The sequence below is a fragment of the Scyliorhinus torazame genome, chromosome 7 (assembly GCF_047496885.1).
Source record: "Scyliorhinus torazame isolate Kashiwa2021f chromosome 7, sScyTor2.1, whole genome shotgun sequence".
NCBI classification, from domain to species: domain Eukaryota; kingdom Metazoa; phylum Chordata; class Chondrichthyes; order Carcharhiniformes; family Scyliorhinidae; genus Scyliorhinus; species Scyliorhinus torazame.
The window spans coordinates 153310444-153329903 of record NC_092713.1 but is presented as its reverse complement, the minus strand read 5'-3'; the positions used below and the strand labels follow the sequence as shown (position 1 = coordinate 153329903).

General features: G+C 47.8%; 1 protein-coding gene across 2 annotated transcripts in view; it reads right to left on the bottom strand.

Annotated features, from left to right (window-relative positions):
* The window catches only part of atf6 (activating transcription factor 6), a 540099-nt gene that overhangs the window by 291897 nt on the left and 228742 nt on the right, over positions 1-19460 (bottom strand). For both annotated transcript variants that reach the window (XM_072511677.1, XM_072511678.1), the window contains exon 14: positions 4995-5106. In XM_072511677.1, the coding sequence (XP_072367778.1) occupies positions 4995-5106 (112 nt within the window). The remainder of the gene's footprint in view (positions 1-4994; positions 5107-19460) is intronic.

The following is a 19460-nucleotide window of genomic DNA, read 5'->3' as shown; positions in this document are numbered from 1 at the left end:
CCGGATGCTGGCACATCAGCTCCGTAAGAGGCTGGCAGCGGGGAGATAGGTGGATTCAAGGATGGAAGGGGAACTACGGTGCAGAGTGCGGTGAAAGTAAATGAGGCATTCAAGGCTTTCTATGAGGAGCTGTACAGACCCCAGCCCCCAGCGGGAGAAGAGGGGATGCGACAATTCTTGGACCAACTGAGGTTCCCGAGGGTGGAGGAGCAGGAGGTGGCTGGTTTGGGGCGCCAATTCGGTTGGAGGAGCTGATTAAAGGACTGGGGAGCATGTAGGCAGGGAAGGCCCCGGGACCGGATGGGTTACCGGTTGAGTTCTATAGGAAGTACGTAGACCTGTTAGCCCCGTTGCTGGTGAGGACTTTCAATGAGGCAAGGGAGGGGGAGGACCCTGCCCTCGACAATGTCGGAGGCGATGATCTCTTTGACCCTGAAGCGGGATAAGGACCCACTGCAATGTGGGTCGTACAGGCCGATCTCGCTCTTCAACGTGGATGCTAAGCTGCTGGCAGAACTGCTGGGTACGAGGATCGAGGACTGTGTCCCGGGGGTGATTCACGAGGACCAGACGGGATTTGTAAAGGGCAGGCAGCTAAACACCAATGTGCGGAGGCTCCTAAATGTGATTATGATGCCATCGGTGGAGGGAGAGGCGGAGATAGTGGCAGCTATGGACGTGGAGAAGGCCTTTGACCACGTAGAGTGGGAGTGTCTCTGGGAAGTGTTGCGGAGGTTTGGGTTCGGGGGAGGGTTTATTAGCTGGGTTAGGCTCCTATATAGAGCCCCGGTGGCGAGTGTGGTTACGAATCGGCGGAGGTCGGAGTATTTTCAGCTGTATTGAGGGATGAGGCAGGGGCATCCTGGTGACGGCACCGCTGCCGCTCTCGCCGACAAGGTACACCACGGGTCCGGTGGTGGCGGCAATGCTAAAGAACTGGGGCCAGTGGAGATGACACAGGGGTGCGATGGGAGCCTCGGTGTGGTCCCCGATCAGGGGTAACCATCGGTTTGTCCCAGGAAGGATGGACGGGGGGTTTCAGAGCTGGCATCGGGCAGGGATTAGAAGAATGGGGGACCTGTTCATTGATGGGACGTTTGCGAGCCTCGGGGCGCTGGAGGAGAAGTTTGGGCTACCCCCGGGAAACGCGTTCAGGTACATGCAAGTGAGGGCGTTTGTGAGGCGACAGGTGAGGGAATTTCCATTGCTCCCGGCACAGGGGATTCAAGACAGGGTGATTTGGGGTGTATGGGTCGGAGAGGGCAAGGTGTCGACGATATACCAGGAGATGAAAGAAAAGGGGGAGGCTTTGGTAGAGGAGCTGAAGGGTAAATGGGAGGAGGAGCTGGGGGAGGAGATTGAAGAGGGTTTGTGGGCTGATGCCCTGAGTAGGGTCAATTCTTCTTCCCCACTTGAGCAAGAAAATACATAAATGTTCAGGAAAGCTGATATGTGCAGGAGGAATCCAATGTACAAAGTTCTGTATTATGTCGATTTGATATGTTTATGTCTTGCTATGCGACTTTTCTTTTCTTTTTATTACGGGGGGGGGGGTTTGTATGGTTGAAAATTTTGTTGAAAAATTCTTAATAAACATATTTTTTTAAAAAAAGGAAATGGCCCACCAGGTCAGTGAAACAAATGGCCTTTCGTATGGGTTCTGAGCCTGCGGGATTCAAAGCTGGTACAGGTCAATAGCCAGGAGCGCCTATCTCGTAGCAAGCGTTGAAGTAAAACTTACAATTTTAGCAGCTGTTACAGAAGGTCAGCAGAAGGGTCTCGAAGGGTGCGGAAGGATGGAGAAAGGAAGAAGGGTCAATTTGAACTTGGACTCTATTCTTATAGTCCCCAGGGGCTTCCTGCCTTTCGGGGCGGACCCTGTTCCTGGTTCCAAGTGATTGGACTTCGTCCCAATCACTTGGTTCGATATTCTCCAATGCTGGAGCGATTCCTTGATCGATGGGTGGTTTTGGGGTGGTAGTTCACCTCTCTTTGTGTAGGCTCCTGCTGGCGCCAAAAAGTCTGGGTTGGCTTTGTGTGTCTAATTTGTTGCACATTGTTCCCGGGGATTGCTAATTAATATTCAGATGGCTGGTGTTTTGTGATGCTGATGGCTGCAGGTATCGATCCTGTCTGGCCTCCCCAGAGGCGAATACACAGTTTTACCTGCAGCTGCTTGTTTTAGTCCTGTTGGCTGATTTTCCCATCAGCCTTTTCCGTTTGCCATTTTAAATCGGGGTTGGCCATTCTAAATCGGGAGTTAACCATTTTAACTGGCTGCATGCAAGAACCAATTCATTCGATATGCATGCACAACTTGATAATATGTCTTTCTTTTGATGGGAAGTGAAAGTTATCCACGTGAACTAAGTATCGTCTCAAAGTACAAGATAGATTTTGCTGCTGTGTTATCTGATTTCACAGAAACTTCCAAGGACAAAAATAGTGTGCATTTAGTGAAGGAGCCAAACTGAAAATCTTAGGCATATGATTACTTAGCTTTTATGATGGAACATAGAAACAGGAATAGGCCATTTGCCCTTCAAGTCTCTCCTGCCATTCAGTGAGATCATGGCTTCTCTTTGACTTACCTCCACAAGCTTCAAAATTTCAGTGTTTTGTTGTAGTATGTATTTAAGAAGTAGCAGCCATCTCTTTCAGAGAGGTGTGCCATGTGAGCCAACCTGTTTCACTTTGGTGTGGAGCAAGATACAGATACATAGTTCTTGTGTGTTGAAGTTTTTCATCCATGTTCACATATGCCTAGAATTAATAAATGAACTCCCAATCTGTCCCTTCCGAGTGATTTGTATTTTTACACAGCACAGCACTGGTTCCTTCCGAACGACAACTGCTTAGCCTGGTAGCAAGATTCATTTTCCATACAACATGGTGAACAGTTTAGATCACGTTTAGAGAAGACCCTCAACGTTTTGGTCAGATTGCAACTGAGTAGTGAACGCGCAGTGTGGCGACTGCACAGGAAAGCTTTGAAGACACAGGGCGGGATCCTCTGTTTCTGAGACGAAGGGTTGATGCTAACACAGAATCCGTGGGGCACGATTCTCCGAGCCCCGCGCCGGGCTGGAGAATCGCGCAACCGCGCCGACGCCGGCGCGCGATTCTCCGCACCTCGGAGAATCTCGTTTGACTCGGCACTGGCTGCGGGCCGCCAGAACCGAGCGGCCGCGCGGAAAAAGCAGAGTCCCGCCGGCGCCGTTCACCCCTGGTCGCTGCTGGCGGAAACTCTGCGCGAAGGGTCGGGGGGGCGGCCTGTGGGGCGGGGAAAAGCGCACCTTCACCTGGCGGGGCCTCCGATGGGGTCTGGCCGGCGCGCTGAAGATGTCCCCCGCGCATGTGCGGGTTGGCACGGCGCCCATTTGGCGCCGGGAAGTGCGGCTGGAGCAGCGCGAGCCACACCAGCGCCGTGCTGGCCCCCTGTGGGGGACAAAATCGGTCATCCCTGCGCCGGTTTTAAATGGACAAGATCTTCCATTTTGATCAGAATAATATTCTCGAGAAAGCCTGGATAAAACGCTTTGCATGAGGATATGAAGGAAGGGCGGGATCGTCATGAACGGTGCACCATAACGCGAAGCCCTCTACCGACCCCCTTAAGGCAAACTTTACCAACTGGAGAAATTCGTATAGGTCCCCCAGCCAGGCCATAACCCCGGGTGGCATATCCAACCTCCAATTCAAAAGAATCCGTTGTTCCCCTGCCCCTCCAGTAGCTCTGGCATCTCCGAAACCCCAACAATCACCACCAAGGGGTTCGGCTTCATCTCAGAGCCAACATGTCCGGTAGAGTAAAGGGCTGCTCCAAATGATTTTTGCTAATTTCCACTATTGCAATTTTGGTCCATGGATAATTAATGATTTTAAGGACAAGCACCTTACCTTTAATTTAAAAGTGGAAGCTCCAGCATTATGTGCTATTTTGGTCTGACATCAGTGATGACTCGGAGTGACTGGCTTGGCTGGTGGCCAATGAGCTGTCCCCAAGAGCTGGTTCTTTTGGGGGACAGGCAGTGATTGGTTCTGCTATTCTGGCATATTCCTCAAGAGACCAGGTTTTGCTTTACTTTCATTTTTGGTTTGGAAGGCTGGAGGTGGACTTCCGGTGACAGCATGTAGGTGGTGGTCGTATATTAGATGGCTCCCTCGAGTCTCTGGTTTTTGGACTTTTATGCCCGTTTCAGGGGTAGTTTGTGAATGAGTTGGTGTGGGAAGTTATAAGGAAGGTATGAAATGTTGAAGACCCAGATGAAGGATGCTGGAAACAGACAGTGACCCAGCAGGGAATCGAACCTGGGACCCTGGTGCTGTGAAGCAATTGTGCTATCCACTATGCTACCATGCTGCCCTTTCAACAACAACAAAAAAAAAATGGGGTTCCTAGAACTGTATACACAAAAGCTTTAATTGGACAAAGGTATTCTATGCATTAATATTGCACCCAATTTATGTTATCAATGATAAAAATTAACAAAATCTCTCTAGGATTGTGTGACTTTGGACCTCTGCCTCAGAAGATGGTGGAGGCAGAGTCACTGAATATTTTCAAGGTGGAGGTAGATAAGATTCTTCTTAGACAAGGGAATCAAAGTAGAATCAATTGGAGTAGATGGGAATGGGGAATTTGAAACACAAACATATCAACCATGGTCTTATTGAACGGTGGAGCAAGCCTAATTCTGCTTCCATCTCTTGTGTTTGTATGTAAATGCTAATAATGAATCCCATGCCAAATGTCATGCTTAAATTATAATATTCAATCAATAAACCTTTGATTTATTCTCCATTGTCTTACCATCGAACGTACCTGAGATGAAATCAGCTAAATCACATGTTTCCAGTCAAATAGTTCATAAAAAGGATGAGAGATTTGGAAACTTTAAATAAGTCACCATTCACAATCTTGTTTTGTGTATTAGTTCTGGTAAAGCACATCTGCCATATTTCGACATGCAGAATAATTATCAAGCACTTACCTTTCGAAATGATATCAAATAGAATGTATCTCCTCTCCTACGAATGGCTTCAAAAAAATCTGGATAACGTTTGTCTGGAGCATAATACACCTGCAATTCACTCCCCGAGTTTCTGTGAAGGAGAAAAGAAAGAGTTAAAATATGAGGAGAATGTAGCAATGTTACTCAAGGCCAGATCTGTGGGAATACATAGTGCAAAGGATTTCAATTTATTAGCTTGGAAATATTTTCAAACATAAAATAACTACTTTAAAATGCATTAAGGGGATGAGACCGTCACTGGCAAGCCCAACATTTACTGTCCAATCCAACTGCCTTTACAAAGGTAGTGCTGTGTCTCTTAAACTACAGTGCATGGTATCGATACACCCACAATGTTGTCAGAAGGGGGTCCATGATTTTGATCTGGCAGCAGTCAAGGAACGGCGATATAGCTCCAAGTCAGGATGACTCAGGTGGAAAATTGCAGGACGTGATGTTTTTATGCATCTGTTGTCATTGTTCTGCTAGAGGTCATGTGTTTGAAATATCCTGTCAAACAAACCTTGGTAAATTATTACAGTGCATCTTGTAGATGGTTTTCTGACCACTATGCACCGGTGGCGGGCGGGATGGCAATCAATCAAGCTGTTTTGTCTTGGATGGGGTGCAGCACTAATTCTTGTCAATTAGAGTATGAGAAGAAGCTAGAGTAAGGCCCATCTTGTTGATTCCCTTATTTCCTATTTCTCTTGCTTTTTTGTTACCATTTTTGGTCCATGGATCTTTAATAGAAGCCTTTAAGTCGAACAGAAGAACTCAGCACCTGAAAGATTGGAGGGATTCAGTTTGATTGGTTGGCTGATGGCCAATTGGAACCGTATTCTGCCCGGCAACTAACAACGATTGGATCCTGCAAGCTTTTTTTCTCTCAGAGAACTCGGCAGAAAGCTCATGGACGCTGAGAGTTGCTCTCTCCCTCTCTTTCTCCCAACTGTTTCTTGCCTGCTATTTCTGAGTCTGCAGAGAAATCTTGAGACCCCGATGAGCCTACAGTGAAAACCATTACAGACTGAAAGCAAAGACGTCCAACTGGAGGCCTTGACTGAAAGAATCTAAGTGGAAGACATCCATCTGAAACGGAGACTTTTATCATTTTACTTCTAGTATGAATTTTGCACCCCTCTTTTCCCTCGGTGTTGTGAGTCTTGTGCATGTGCAGAGGGCAAGGTGAGTTAAATGAGTGGGGGTTAGAAATTAGATAATAGTTAACCAGTTGCATTTGCTGCCTATTTAATTATTGTTATTGCTTTAATAAAAGTTAATTGTGTTAATGTTTACAGGGGAGCACGGTGGTGCAGTGGTTAGTACTGCTGCCTCACGGCGCCAAGGTCCTAGATTCGATCCCGGCTCTGGGTCACTGACCGTGTGGAGTTTGCACATTCTTCCCGTGTTTGCGTGGATTTCGCCCCACAACCCAAAAAATGTGCAGGGTAGGTGGATTGGCCATGCTAAATTGTCCCTTAATTGGAAAAAAATAATTGGGTACTCTAAATTTAGAGTTAAAATAATTGTGTTTATGTTTACAAACTGGTGGCTGTAGTTATTGGGCAGCCAACGACCATAGACTTGGGGTATTTAAAAAATTATTTGTTAATTTCAACTGTGTTGTGACTCTGGATAAAGTGGGGCTGGAATCGGCTGCGCACTAGCCCAGGGTGTCGGACGGAACACTAGCTAGAAATATAAAAATGGATAGCAACAGTTTCTACAGATATTTGAAAAAGGAAAGAGTAAGTAAAGTAAGTGTTGGCCCTTTAGAGAGTGACAATGGGGAGTTCAAAGTAAATAATAATGGAATGGAGGGTGAAATGCACAAATATTTTTCCTCTGACTTCACTATGGAGGACACAAAAAACATCAAGTGAAGCTGTAAATCAAGAGGTGGAAGGGAGAGAGAAACTTGGTGAAAGTACTTGGCTGCAGACAGTGTACTGACCAAACTGACACAGGCTGAGGTCTGACAATTCTCCAAGTCCTGATGGAGTTCCTCCTGAGGTGTTAAAAGAGGTGACTCATGAGGCATTAGATTGTTTGTTGGTGTTAATTTTCCAAAATACACTGGATTCTGAAAGTTTCCATCTGACTGGAAAATACGACTCCTCTATTCAAGGGAGGTAGTCACAAAACTGGAAACTACAAACCAGTTAGCTTGACATCTGTCATGGGGTAATTGTTAGAATCAATCATTAAGATAATTGTTAGAATCAATCATTGTGGAGGTTCTAGTTGAGCACTTTGACAAATTTAAGGTAATCGGGAACAGTCAGCATGGTTTTATGAAAAGGAAATCATGTTTCACCAATTTATCGGAGTTCTCGAAAGGAATAACATGTGCTCTGGTTAGACTGTACTTGGATTTCCAGAAAGCATTTGATAAAGTGCCATTTCAAAGGTTATTGCAAAAAATAGAAGCTGATGGTTTAAGAGGTAATGCTGGATTGAAATTTGGCTGGCTGGCAGAAAACAGGGGGTATATGCACATTAGAGTCTTTGTCCACGTTGACAAAGAGTCATCCAGACTCTCCACAGATGCTGTCAGACTTGCTGAGATTGTCCAGCATTTTCTGATTTAGTTTTAGATTCCAGTATCCGCAGGAATTTGCTTTTTATCTAATGTAGTGTCTTTGTCTGATTAGAGGATATGACAAGTGCAGTCCTGCAGGAGTCTGTGCTGGGGCCTGAACTTCTCACAATTTATATCAATAACTTGGATGAGGGAAGTGACGGCATGGCAGTGAAATTTGCAGCTGACACAAAGATGGGTAGCAGATTATGTTCTGAAGAGGACTTAAAGAGGCTGTAGACAAATATAGATAGGTTGAGTGAGTGGGCAAAGATCTGGCTGATGAAATCTAATGTGGAAAATGTGAAGTTGTTCACTTTGGCAGGAATTTTTTTAAAAGCATTATTTAAATGGAGAAAGTTTGCAGAATTTAGAGGTGCAGAGAGATCTAACGGGTCTAGTGTATGAATCACAAAATGTTAGTATGCAGGTACAACATGTAATTAAGAATGCTAATTGAATGTCATCCTATATTACAAGAGGAATTGCACATAAAAGTAAGGATGTTATGCTTCAGTTAACAGGGCATTGGTGAGAAGACGTCTAAAATTTCATTTCAGGAAAATGTAAATGTGTTGGAAGTGATTCAGAAGTGATTCAGAAGAGATTTACTAGATTGATACCTGGAATGAGCAGGTTGTCTTATGAGGAAAGGTTAGAGAAACTGGACTTGTTTCTGCTATAGCTTAGAGAATGATGGGTGACTTGATTCGAGTATATAACACCCTGAATGGTCCTGACTAGGTGGAAATGGACAGGATATTATCTCCTGTGTGTCAGTACAAAACTATAGAACCCATAGAATCCCTTTAGTGCAGAAGGAAGCCATTTGGCCGTCGCAGAACCAGCATATCTTTGGACCGTGGGAGGAAACCAGAGCACCCAGAGGAAAGAAACTGTGGTAAACCACTGGTCAGCGTGGTCAGGGACTGCCTGGGCTTGTCCCTGCTGGCTCCGCCTGTGACTCCTCCCCTCGGGCTCATGTATAAAGGTGGCCAACCTCCAGCCCTGCCCTCATTCTGGGACCGGCTGCCAGCAGGTGTCTTTAAGCTGATTAAAGCCACAGTTTTTCTCCCGACTCCTCGTCTGTCGCCAATTGATGGTACATATCAGCTTAAAATTTTCAGATGGATCCATCGCTAAAACCTGATCACCTGGAGCTGGACCCCCAAGCAACCGACGCCCCTATTACATTTGAACTCTGGCTACGCTGCTTCGACTCGTACATCGAGTCCTCCGCGATCGCCGTCGCCGAGATCCACAAGCTGCGAATCCACAACTCCGGGTGAGCCCGCAAGTATTCCTTATCATCAGGGGCGCTGATGCATACAAGGATGCGATAGCGCTGTTGAAAGGCAGAATGTTAAGGGAGTCAACGAGGTGTATGCTAAGCATCTCCTTGCCACGAGACGACAGCGCCCCGGAGAATCGCAAGCCGAATTTCTGCGCGCATTGCGGGTACTCGGCCTGAACTGCAGTTGTAAGGCGGTATTGGATGCCGAGCACACGGAGTTGCTGATCCGGGATGCCTATGTCGCAGGTATAAAATCGAATTACATCCGCCAGCGCCTACTAGAAAGGGGTACACTCGACCTCCAAGAAACAATACGGATTTCGGACTCATAAGAAGTGGCCTTCCGCAACTTGGATGCCTACACCTCTGACCACGCGGCACCCTCGTGGACGTCGTGGGCACCGCCATCACCCGACCCGGGGGCGCTGCAAGCCTGTGCCGCGCAGCAACCTGCCAACCCGGAGGCCCAAAATGCTACTTCTGTGACCAGGGTAAGCACCCCAGGCAACGCTGCCCAGCGAGGAGCGCGTCCTGCAACAGGTGCGGTAAGAAGGGCCACTTCTCTAAAGTCTGCCAGGCCTGACCTGTTTGTAAGCCCAGCAGCGCTGCGTGTAACTTGTGGGGGCTGCCTTCTTCAACACCACCCACCACGTGGGGGCCGCCATCTTGGTCGCCATCTTCGACGCCACCAGCCACGTGCGACCCGTGGGGGCCGCCATCTTTGCTGCCATCTTCGACGCCACCCACCACGTGCGACCCGTGGGGGCCGCCCTCTTCGACACCACCCGCCACATGCGACCCGCGGGGGCCGCCATCTTTGATTCGCCCCTCTGCCTCCTGGAACCCCTGCTCATCCGATCGGCCCGCCCACCTTCCGAAGATTGCCTCCATCACCCTCGACCAGATCATCTCGCCAAATCCATGATGCCAGTCCTGATCAACGGTCACGAGACAACCTGCTTGTTCGACTCCGGGACACTGAGGGTTTTATTCACCCAGATAAGGTACGGTGCTGCTCCCTCCCAATCTTATCCATGACCCAGAAAATCTCCCTGGCTTCCGAATCTCATTCCGTGGAAGTCTGTAGGCACTTTGTTGCAACCCTTACAGTACATGGCGTTGAGTTCAAAGGATTCAAACTCTATGTCCTCCCACAACTCCGCGCTACCATGCTACTAGGTCTCGACTTCCAGTGCTACCTCAAAAGTCTTACCCTGGAGTTTGATGGACCCCTGCCCCCCCTCACCGTACGTAGCCTCTCGACCCTTAAAGTCGCCCCACCCCCGCTCTTCACCAACCTCACCCCGGACTGTAAGCCCGTCGCCACTAGGAGCAGACGATACAGTGCCTGGGACAAGGCCTTTATCAGGTCAGAGGTCCAGCGACTCCTGCGGGAAGGGATCATAGAGGCCAGTACTAGCCCCTGGAGAGCCCAAGTGGTGGTCGTCAAAACTGGGGGCAAGCACCGGATGGTCATCGACTACAGTCAGACTATCAACTGGTACATGCTGCTATATGCGTACCCTCTTCCCCGCATATCTGACATGGTCAATCAGATTGCTCAGTACCGGGTCTTCTCCATCAACGATTTGAAGTCCGCGTACCACCATCTCCCTATCCGCCCGGAGGACCGCTAATACACCGCCTTCGAGGCAGATAACCGCCTCTCCCACTTCCTCAGGGTCCCCTTCGGCGTCACCAATGAGGTCTCGGTCTTCCAACCGGAGATGGACCGAATAGTTGACCAGTACAGGCTGTGGGCCACATTCCCGTATCGGGATAATGTCACCATCTCCGGCCATGACCAGCAGGACCATGACGCCAACCTCCAAAGATTGCTCCACATCGCCAAGCTCCTTAACCTCACATACAATAAGGAGAAATGCGTTTTCCGCACAACCCGCCTCGCCATCCTTGGCTACGTTGTGGAAAACGGAGTGCTGGGGCCCAACCCCGACCACATGCGCCCCCTTCTGGAACTTCCCCTCCCCCACTGCCTCAAGGCCCTGAAGAGATGCCTGGGGTTCTTCTCCTACTATGCACAATGGTTCCTCAAGTATGCGGACAAGGCCCGCCCACTCATTAAATCCACCCTTTTTCCCCTGACGGCTGAGGCCCGCCTGGCCTTCAACCGCATCAAAGCAGATATTGCTGAAGCCGCGATATACGCAGTAGACGAGTCCATCCCGTTCCAGGTGGAGAGCGATGCGTCTGACTTTGCCCTGGCCGCTACCCCCAACCAGGCGGGCAGGCCCGTGGTTTTCTTCTCCCGTACCTTCCAGGGCTCCAAAATTCAGCATTCCTCCGTCGAAAAGGGAGCCCAAGCCATTGTGGAGGCATTACCTGGCCGGCAGGCGACTCACTCTCCTCACTGACCAACGGTCAGTTGCCTTAATGTTCAATAACACACAGCGGGGCAAGATCAAGAATTACAAGATCCTACGGTGGAGGATCGAACTCTCCACCTATAATTATGATATCTTGTATCGACCTGGTAAGCTCAATGAGCCCCCAGATGCCCTATCCCGCAGTACATGTGCCAGCGCACAAGTAGACCGACTACGGGCCCTCCACAATGACCTCTGTCACACAGGAGTCACCCGGTTCTTCCACTTCATCAAGGCCCGCAACCTGCCTTACTCCATCAAGGAGGTCAGGACCATGACCAGGGACTGCCAGGTCTGCGCGGAGTGCAAATTGCACTTCTATCGGCCAGACAGAGCACACCTGGTAAAGGCCCCGCCCCCCCCTTCGAGGGCCTCAGCGTCGATTTCAAAGGGCCCCTCCCCTCCACTGACCGTAATGTGTACTTCCTCAACGTCATTGATGAGTACTCACGTTTCCCTTTCGCCATCCCGTGCCCTGACATGACCTCTGCAACAGTCATCAAGGCCCTGCACGTCCTCTTCACCTTGTTCGGTTTCCCCGCCTATATCCATGGCGGTCGGGGTTCCTCTTTCATGAGTGATGAGCTGCATCAGTTCCTGCTGAGCAAGGGCATCACCTCAAGCATGACTACCAGCTACAACCCCCGGGGAAAGACAGGTGGAGAGGGAGAACGTGACGGTCTGGAAGGTCGTCCTCCTGGCCCTACGGTCTAGAAGTCGCCTTGTCTCCAGCTGGCAGGAGGTCCTTCCCGATGCGCTCCACTCCATCCGGTCGCTCCTGTGTACCACCGCCAATGCGACCCCTCATGAGAGAATGTTTGTTTTCCCCAAGAAGTCCATCTCAGGGGTCTCGCTCCCATCCTGGCTGACGGTTCAAGGGCCCGTCCGCCTCCGGAGGTATGAGAGGAGCCATAAGTCGGATCCACTGGTCGAAAAGGTCCTTTTCCTCCATGCTAACCCCCAATATGCCTACGTGGCACACCATGACAGGTGGGAGGACACAGTCTCCCTTCGGGATTTGGCACCCGCAGGTTCCCCAGTGACCATCACCACTACCCCCGACCCTACACCGTCTCCCCCCCATTGCTGCTCATCTACTACGAGACACAGAGGACAACACGTTCCTGGACACACAGGCCTCAACACCTCATCTGACACCAATATCCACACCACAGCCGGGACTGAGGCGGTCACAGCGGAAAGTCAAAGCCCCCGACAGACTTGATCTATAACTCAACCCGTCCACTTCACCCCCGCCAGACTCTTTTTTTTAAACAGGGGGTGAATGTGGTAAACCACTGTATTGTATTGTATTGTATTGTACTATTGTATTGTTACATGCCTGGGCTTGTCCCTGCTGGCTCCGCCTGTGGCTCCTCTCCTCGGGCTCATGTATAAAGGTGGCCAACGTCCAGCCCTGCCCTCATTCTGGAACCGGCTGCCTTTAAGCTGATTAAAGCCACAGTTTTTCTCCCGACTCGTCTGTCGTCAATTGATGGTACATCAGAAACCCATGCAGACAAAGGGAGAACGTGCAAATTCTGGACGGATTGTCACCCAAGGTTGGACTCAAACCCAGGTTCCTGGCACTGTGAGGCAGCAATGCTAACCACTATGCCGCTGTTTTAAAATCAGGAGTCGCCCTTTTAGGACAGGGATGAGGAGAATTATTTTCTCTCAATGTTATATGACTTTCAAAATCCGCCTCAGGAGGCAGTGTTCGTGTTAATATGGGACTGGGGAAATAGTACCGCTTTGATGATATAGAGAGTCACATGATGGTAGACTGAGAGTCTGAGGGAAGTCAGAAAGATAGCCGCGACTCAGGGCTGTACCTTGGATGTATAACGTTGTAGTTGTGTGTTCATAATAAACAGTTAATGTTAAGCCACACAAGCTTCCCGACCTCTTAGTGAGACACCCAACAACCTTATAACATCTGGTTCAGGCTTATTCCAAACAAATGTTTGATGATACCTTGCTTAAACAGACTGCAGAGCTAACAATCTGAACAGCAACATCATGCGCTCCTTAGCGTATGTTACAACCACCCACGATCACAGTAAATTACCTCCTGAAAAACATGTGGGAGACCTACTGCATTTCATGACCGTGCAGGACAATGTTTAATGACATCATCCTGAAACTTGTCTTCTCGAACTTCTGAAATTTACCTTTTAGCTCACTATGTCTGCGCCGGCCAACAAGGGGCTATCCAACCTAATCTCACGTTCCAGTTCCTGGTCCAAAGCTTTGTAGGTTATGGCACATCAGGTCCACATGCAAATCCTCTTTAAATTTTGAGGTTTTATGCTTCAAACACCATCTCAGACAATGGGTTCCAGATTCTACCACTTTCTGGGTCAAAAAATTCCACTTGAATCCCCTCTAAAACTCATGCACTAAATCTGTAACTCCTGGCCACAGACCCCTCAACCAATAGGACTATCCACTCTGTTTAGACCCCTTATAATTTTGTACACTTTAATTGAGTCTTTCTTCAGCCTCATATGTTAACACCCTAATTATATCCCATCGAAAATCATTTGTCTCTTTGTCCTGGGATCATAGATTAGGGTATTAGTTCAGCTCAAGCTTCGGAAGATTCAGGGCAAATCCTGAGAACAGATGAGGAAATGGCTACAGACCAGCAAACATTTCTAGACAATTTATGGTTGTGCGGAATTTACTCCAGGGCTCCATTTTGGGAGCATAGTTTACGCAAATGACCTGGATTCAGATGCTCAAAACAAGGAAAATAAGCTTAATGAATGGCACTGAAATTGTATAGCATGAAGCTAAAAAAACTAAAGCATTCTTAAACTCAATGTTGAAAATGTTTTTTAATTCAGAGCAGCAACTAATAAAGCCAATACACAATGCTGAATTGCATAAACAAGCAGCAGAAGACATGCTGGAGAACGCCTTAAGCAGTAAAGTGCTCTGGAGCCGATTCAGGGAGATATTCAACAAAGGAAAGCCACATGGTTGATTCATAGTGACAAACTTGTTTTTTTTGCCTGCGAGGGAGGGAGGTGCCACCAAGATGATCTCAAGACATCCTGAAGAGAGCAGAAAAGTTAGCCTGAAGTTAAACTGTGAAGGTCGATCAAGGGAGGAAGGATTTAAATACAATTAATTTCAGACTTAGCTGAAGGAGTTTTTCTTCACACAACAGGACAACTGGAGTAGACTTTCTGTCTGAATTGGGGAGGTTAAATCCCGAGAATCATTTAAAATATTTTACAGGCACATTAATAAAATAGAAAGGCTACAATGGCAATAAGATCAAGAAAGAATGACGGAACAATTGCTACAGGTGACAATAGAGGGATGGCAGAAGTGGTAAATAATTATCTTGCTTAGCTACTTAAAAGAGATAGAATACAATAGTTGATTGATGAGATGAGTAATGAAATACATACATTTAAAATTTTAAAAATATATTGGACAAACTAAACAAACTCAAGGAGCACAAAACCCCAGGTCCCGATGGATTGCTCCATGTATTTTAAAAGATCTAAGGAGGAGAGAGCAGAGGTATCACCACTCATATTTAATAATTTCTCAGAAACAAGGGCAGTGTCAGAGGACTGGTCAATAGCTAATATAATTCCTGTATTTCATAAGGGAAACAGAGCGGTTCTAGGGAATTGTAGACCATTCGGTTTATCAGTATTCGGAAAAATAATGGAATTCTTACTTAAGGAGAGAAGAGAGGAACATCAACAAATTAACAATATAACAATGAATGGTCAGCATGAATTTCAAAAAGTAAAGACTTGTTCGCCCATCGTTTTTGAGGTTTTTGAGGAGTTCTGGCTAATGCAGCAGATGTAATCATCTGGATTTGCAAATGGTCTTCGCTAAGGTGCCCCATAATAAACTAACAAATAAAGTTAGAGAACGCAGAGTCAGGGAACAAGTAAGAGAATGGATTGCCAGCTGGCTTCAGGACAGAAAGCAGAGAGTGGGGGTAAAGGGTAGTTATTTAGAGAGGCAGTTGGTGGGCAGCAGTGTTTCACAAGGATGAGTGCAAGGGCAACAGCTGTTCACAATCTACATTAACTGTTCAGGCTGCATTCAGAAGCACCATTTCTAAATTTGCACATCGCACCAAATTGGGGTGGGGGAGTCAATACTGAGGAGCCTGCAACAAATTACACAAAGACATGAATAACTTGCAATGTGGCCAATAATTGACAAATAAAGTTCAACACAGATAAATGTGAGGTAGGGGACTTTTGGTGATGGATGTGTGCTGAACGGATGCATGAAAGGTGGCTCTCCTCCTGGAAGCCTGAAATTAGGCATTTTTAATCCAAAAATAGACCACTAAATCCAGGAGGAGAAAAAAAACACCCTTCCTCCAAAACCACCACAACGAACGATGCACGCCAGGCAACAACCCGAGGAGCCGAAAAGACAGCAGAATTAGTAAAAGTCTGGAGTAGAAGTTTGAGGCGATGGCGAACATGCAGGACGATGAGGATCCAGCCACAGCCGAACAGGATATATGCTGGGCTACTTCCTGGTAAATCAATGGAGGGACCTCCTAGCACAGGAGCCCCAAGTCCTCAAAGACACCATCAAGCTTGAAATGATGGCAATGGCGAAAGTGGCAGGAGCAGAGGCGCTGGCCCCCTTCAAGAAGTGCTGGAAAAGCCTGATCGCCTCACTGGAGACAGTGATGGCAAGGTTGCTGGTGACGAAAGGGACGTTAAGTGGGAAGGTCGAAGACCAAGAGAACTTGTCGCGCCGCCAAAACCTCCACAATGAGAGCCTACCAGAGGCTACCGAGGGCAGGAACCTTATGGAGTACGTGGCACAGATGCTGGGCAAACGTGTTGGAGGGGAAAGCTTCCAACAAGCCCCCAGAAGTTGACAGAGCCACAGGTCACTCCAGACAAAGCCAAAGGCCGGGGAGCATCACGAAATTGCACCGGTGCCAAGACCAAGAAAAGATCTGGGGAGAGAACACCAGGAGTGATCATCTCCCTGGACGCTGAAAAGACCTTCGACAGAATAAAATGGAAATACCTCATAGCGAGAGGTACTGCAGCGGTTTGGGTTTGGACCACGGTTCACCTCCTGAGTAAAACTGCTATACAGTGCTACTATGGCGAGCGTACGGACAAACAACACCAGCTCTAAATACCTTTGGCTGCACGGAGGCATGAGACAGGGATACCCACTATCCCCACTGCTGTTTCCTGTGGCAATCGAGCCACTAGCGATCGCCCTCAGAATGCCGAAGGGCTGGAGAGGTATCCAAAGGAGGGGCAGACAGCATAGAGATTCACTCTATGCAGTAGACCAGCTCCTTTACATCTCGAATCCCTGGACCAGCACGGAAGGGATAATAATACTCCTAAAGGAGTTTGGAGCCTTCTCGGATTACAAGCTTAACCAGAGCAAGTGCGAGATCTTCCCTGTGAACTCGCAGAGGAGAGGGACAGAGCTGGGGGGAATTGCCGTTCAAGCAAGCCCAGACCAAATTCCGCTACCCTGGGGATCCAAATAGTCCACGACTGGACACGGATCCACAAATGGAATCTGACAAGTCTGGTGGAGGATGTCAAAAGAAACCTGCAGAGGTGGGGTCCACTCCCATTCTGCCTCGCGGGGAGAATACAGACGATCAAAATGAACATTCTGCCCAGGTTCCTCACCTTGTTTGGATAAATCCCTCCCGATCTGTATCCCCAAGGCCTTTTTCAACATAGTTAACAAACTAATCATGGCGTTTGTGTGTGTGCGTTGGGGGGGGGGGGGGGGGGGGGGGACTTGAGCATGGTACCAAATGAGCCGAACTGAAATGACCACCATGGGCCCCATCTGCAAAAACCTCAGGTTTACTCCCGCAATAATGGACGCCACCTTCAAAAGGTGGAGACAGAATGAGGGGACACTGACGGTTAGGGACATGTACAAGGACTATAGAGTAGTGACCCTGGAAGAACTAATGGAGAGGTTTCGGTGAGCAAGAACAATGACCCGAGATACATTCAGGTCAAAAACTTTCTCCATATGGAAACAACAACGTACCCCCAGATACCAGGACACTCATTGGTATAAGAAACACTGAACGCGGGCGACCTCGAGAAGGGAAACTTTGCGGACCTGTACAGGCGACTGTTGGAAGAGGCATGTTTCCTCCTGGACGAGACAAGGAAGAAATTGGAGGAGGAACTAGGGACAGAGATAGGGGGAGGACTCTGGATCGAAGCATCGCACAGGGCGAACTTCGCCTCCATATGTGCAGGGTTAAGCTTAACGCACAGGGCACACACCTAACCAGAATCCGAATGAGTGGGTTCTTTCCGGAGATGGAGGACAAATGTGAACAATGTCAGGGAGGCCCGGCCAACCACACCCACATGTTGTGGGCTCGTCCCAGACTTGTTGGGTACTGGCCAACCTTCTTTGAGGCAATGTCCAGGGTTGTGGGAGTGAGAGTGGAGCTATGCCCAAAAGTGGTGGTTTTCAGGGTTTCACATCAGCCAGAACTCATCATGGGAGGGGGGCCAACGCCTTAGACTTTGCCTCCCTGATTGCCTGCCAGAGAATCCTGTTCGGCTGACGATCGGCAGCACCACCCAAACTGCAGGCCGGCTGTCCGAGCTGGCGGAATTTCTCAGGCTGGAGAAAACAAAATTTGTCATCCGGGATCGGAAGAGGGCTTCCACGTCTCCAACCAGTTCCAAGATTTATTTGTGACTCAGCAACTGGTAGAGCAAGGGGTGGGCGGGGGAAGAAAGAAAGGGGGGAATGAAGGCACGCAAAGAGACCGAGAGGGACAAGAGACAAAGCCACAGGGGTCTGGTCCGAGGGCAAGCTGAAGCCCAAACCAAACTGTAAAAAGACACTTGTAAGTATGTATTCTGGCCATACTAGGGAATATAACTAGGGAGAGTCGTCTCCCTTACATTTCTCCCTATAGGCTTAGAAGAGTTTGGTGTTTCGGGAAGAAAACTTACTGGCATTGTGCTAGTAATCCATTTTGGGTCACATCTGTGTTGGTTTGCACTCACTGGACCGTATTTTAAGGTATTTGATTTGCCCTTAACTCAATTTCTCTAAAGTGCTACGTCAAACTAAGATCTTGGCTCATTTACTTGAAATTGTCCTTTTTAAAGTTCTGTATCCAGTTAGTAGCTTATCTCAGTTCAAGTAAAACATAATCCTGTCAGTGGCTGGTTTAGCAAGGGCTGGTTTAGCACACTGGGCTAAATCACTGGCTTTTAAAGCAGACCAAGGCAGGCCAGCAGCACGGTTCGATTCCCGTACCAGCCTCCCCGAACAGGCGCCGGAATGTGGCGACTAGGGGCTTTTCACAGTAACTTCATTTGAAGTCTACTTGTGACAATAAGCGATTTTCATTTCATTTTCATTTGCTTTCACCAAACAACAGGCTATTTAACTCCCTGTACTATTTGCTTTACTTGCCATTAACTCCTCTGCCTTGCTTGCAAAATTGTATTTGTCACGACTCTTCACGTTTCCTACTTGGTTTCTCACAGATAAAAGCTTTCTAAATCCTTCATAACCCTTTATTGTTATGCTCATTATCATTCAAGTGACCTACTGGATCATAATTTCCAAATTGCCTCACGTTCAATCATTTTATTAAAAATGCTTTGAGCATTAATATATTTCTATTTTGTTGGTTTCAGCCCATCTTCCAAATTTTTATTTTCTGAATTGACCCTTTTCCTAATGTCATCATCAATTGCTTTTTCTGACCATTATGTTTATTCCTTTGGCTCTCCTTTTTCAGCATACATCTTCAAATTGCCTTCACAATCTGCTCTGCAATTACATGGATATCAACTTAGCTTGGGTGAATTCCATCCCAATGGAACAGCTTCACTGCCCAACACTTGTCTCAAGTTCCAGAGTTAGTTAATGCTCATCACTGTGTTTAAATCCCTTCATGGTCTTGCCTTCTCCCATCTTTGTAACCTCTTCCACCAGAATTCTGTTACTTGACTCTAACCTCACGTGCACCCCAGCCACTCTCTTCAGCATCCTACTGGTGGCCACACCATCAGGTTCCACATTATCAAATTTCCTCCCCAAATCATCCTGCCATTGCAACTTTTCTCTTTTTAAAAAATAATAATAATAATCTTTATTAGTGTCACAAGTAGGCTTACATTAACACTGCAATGAAGTTA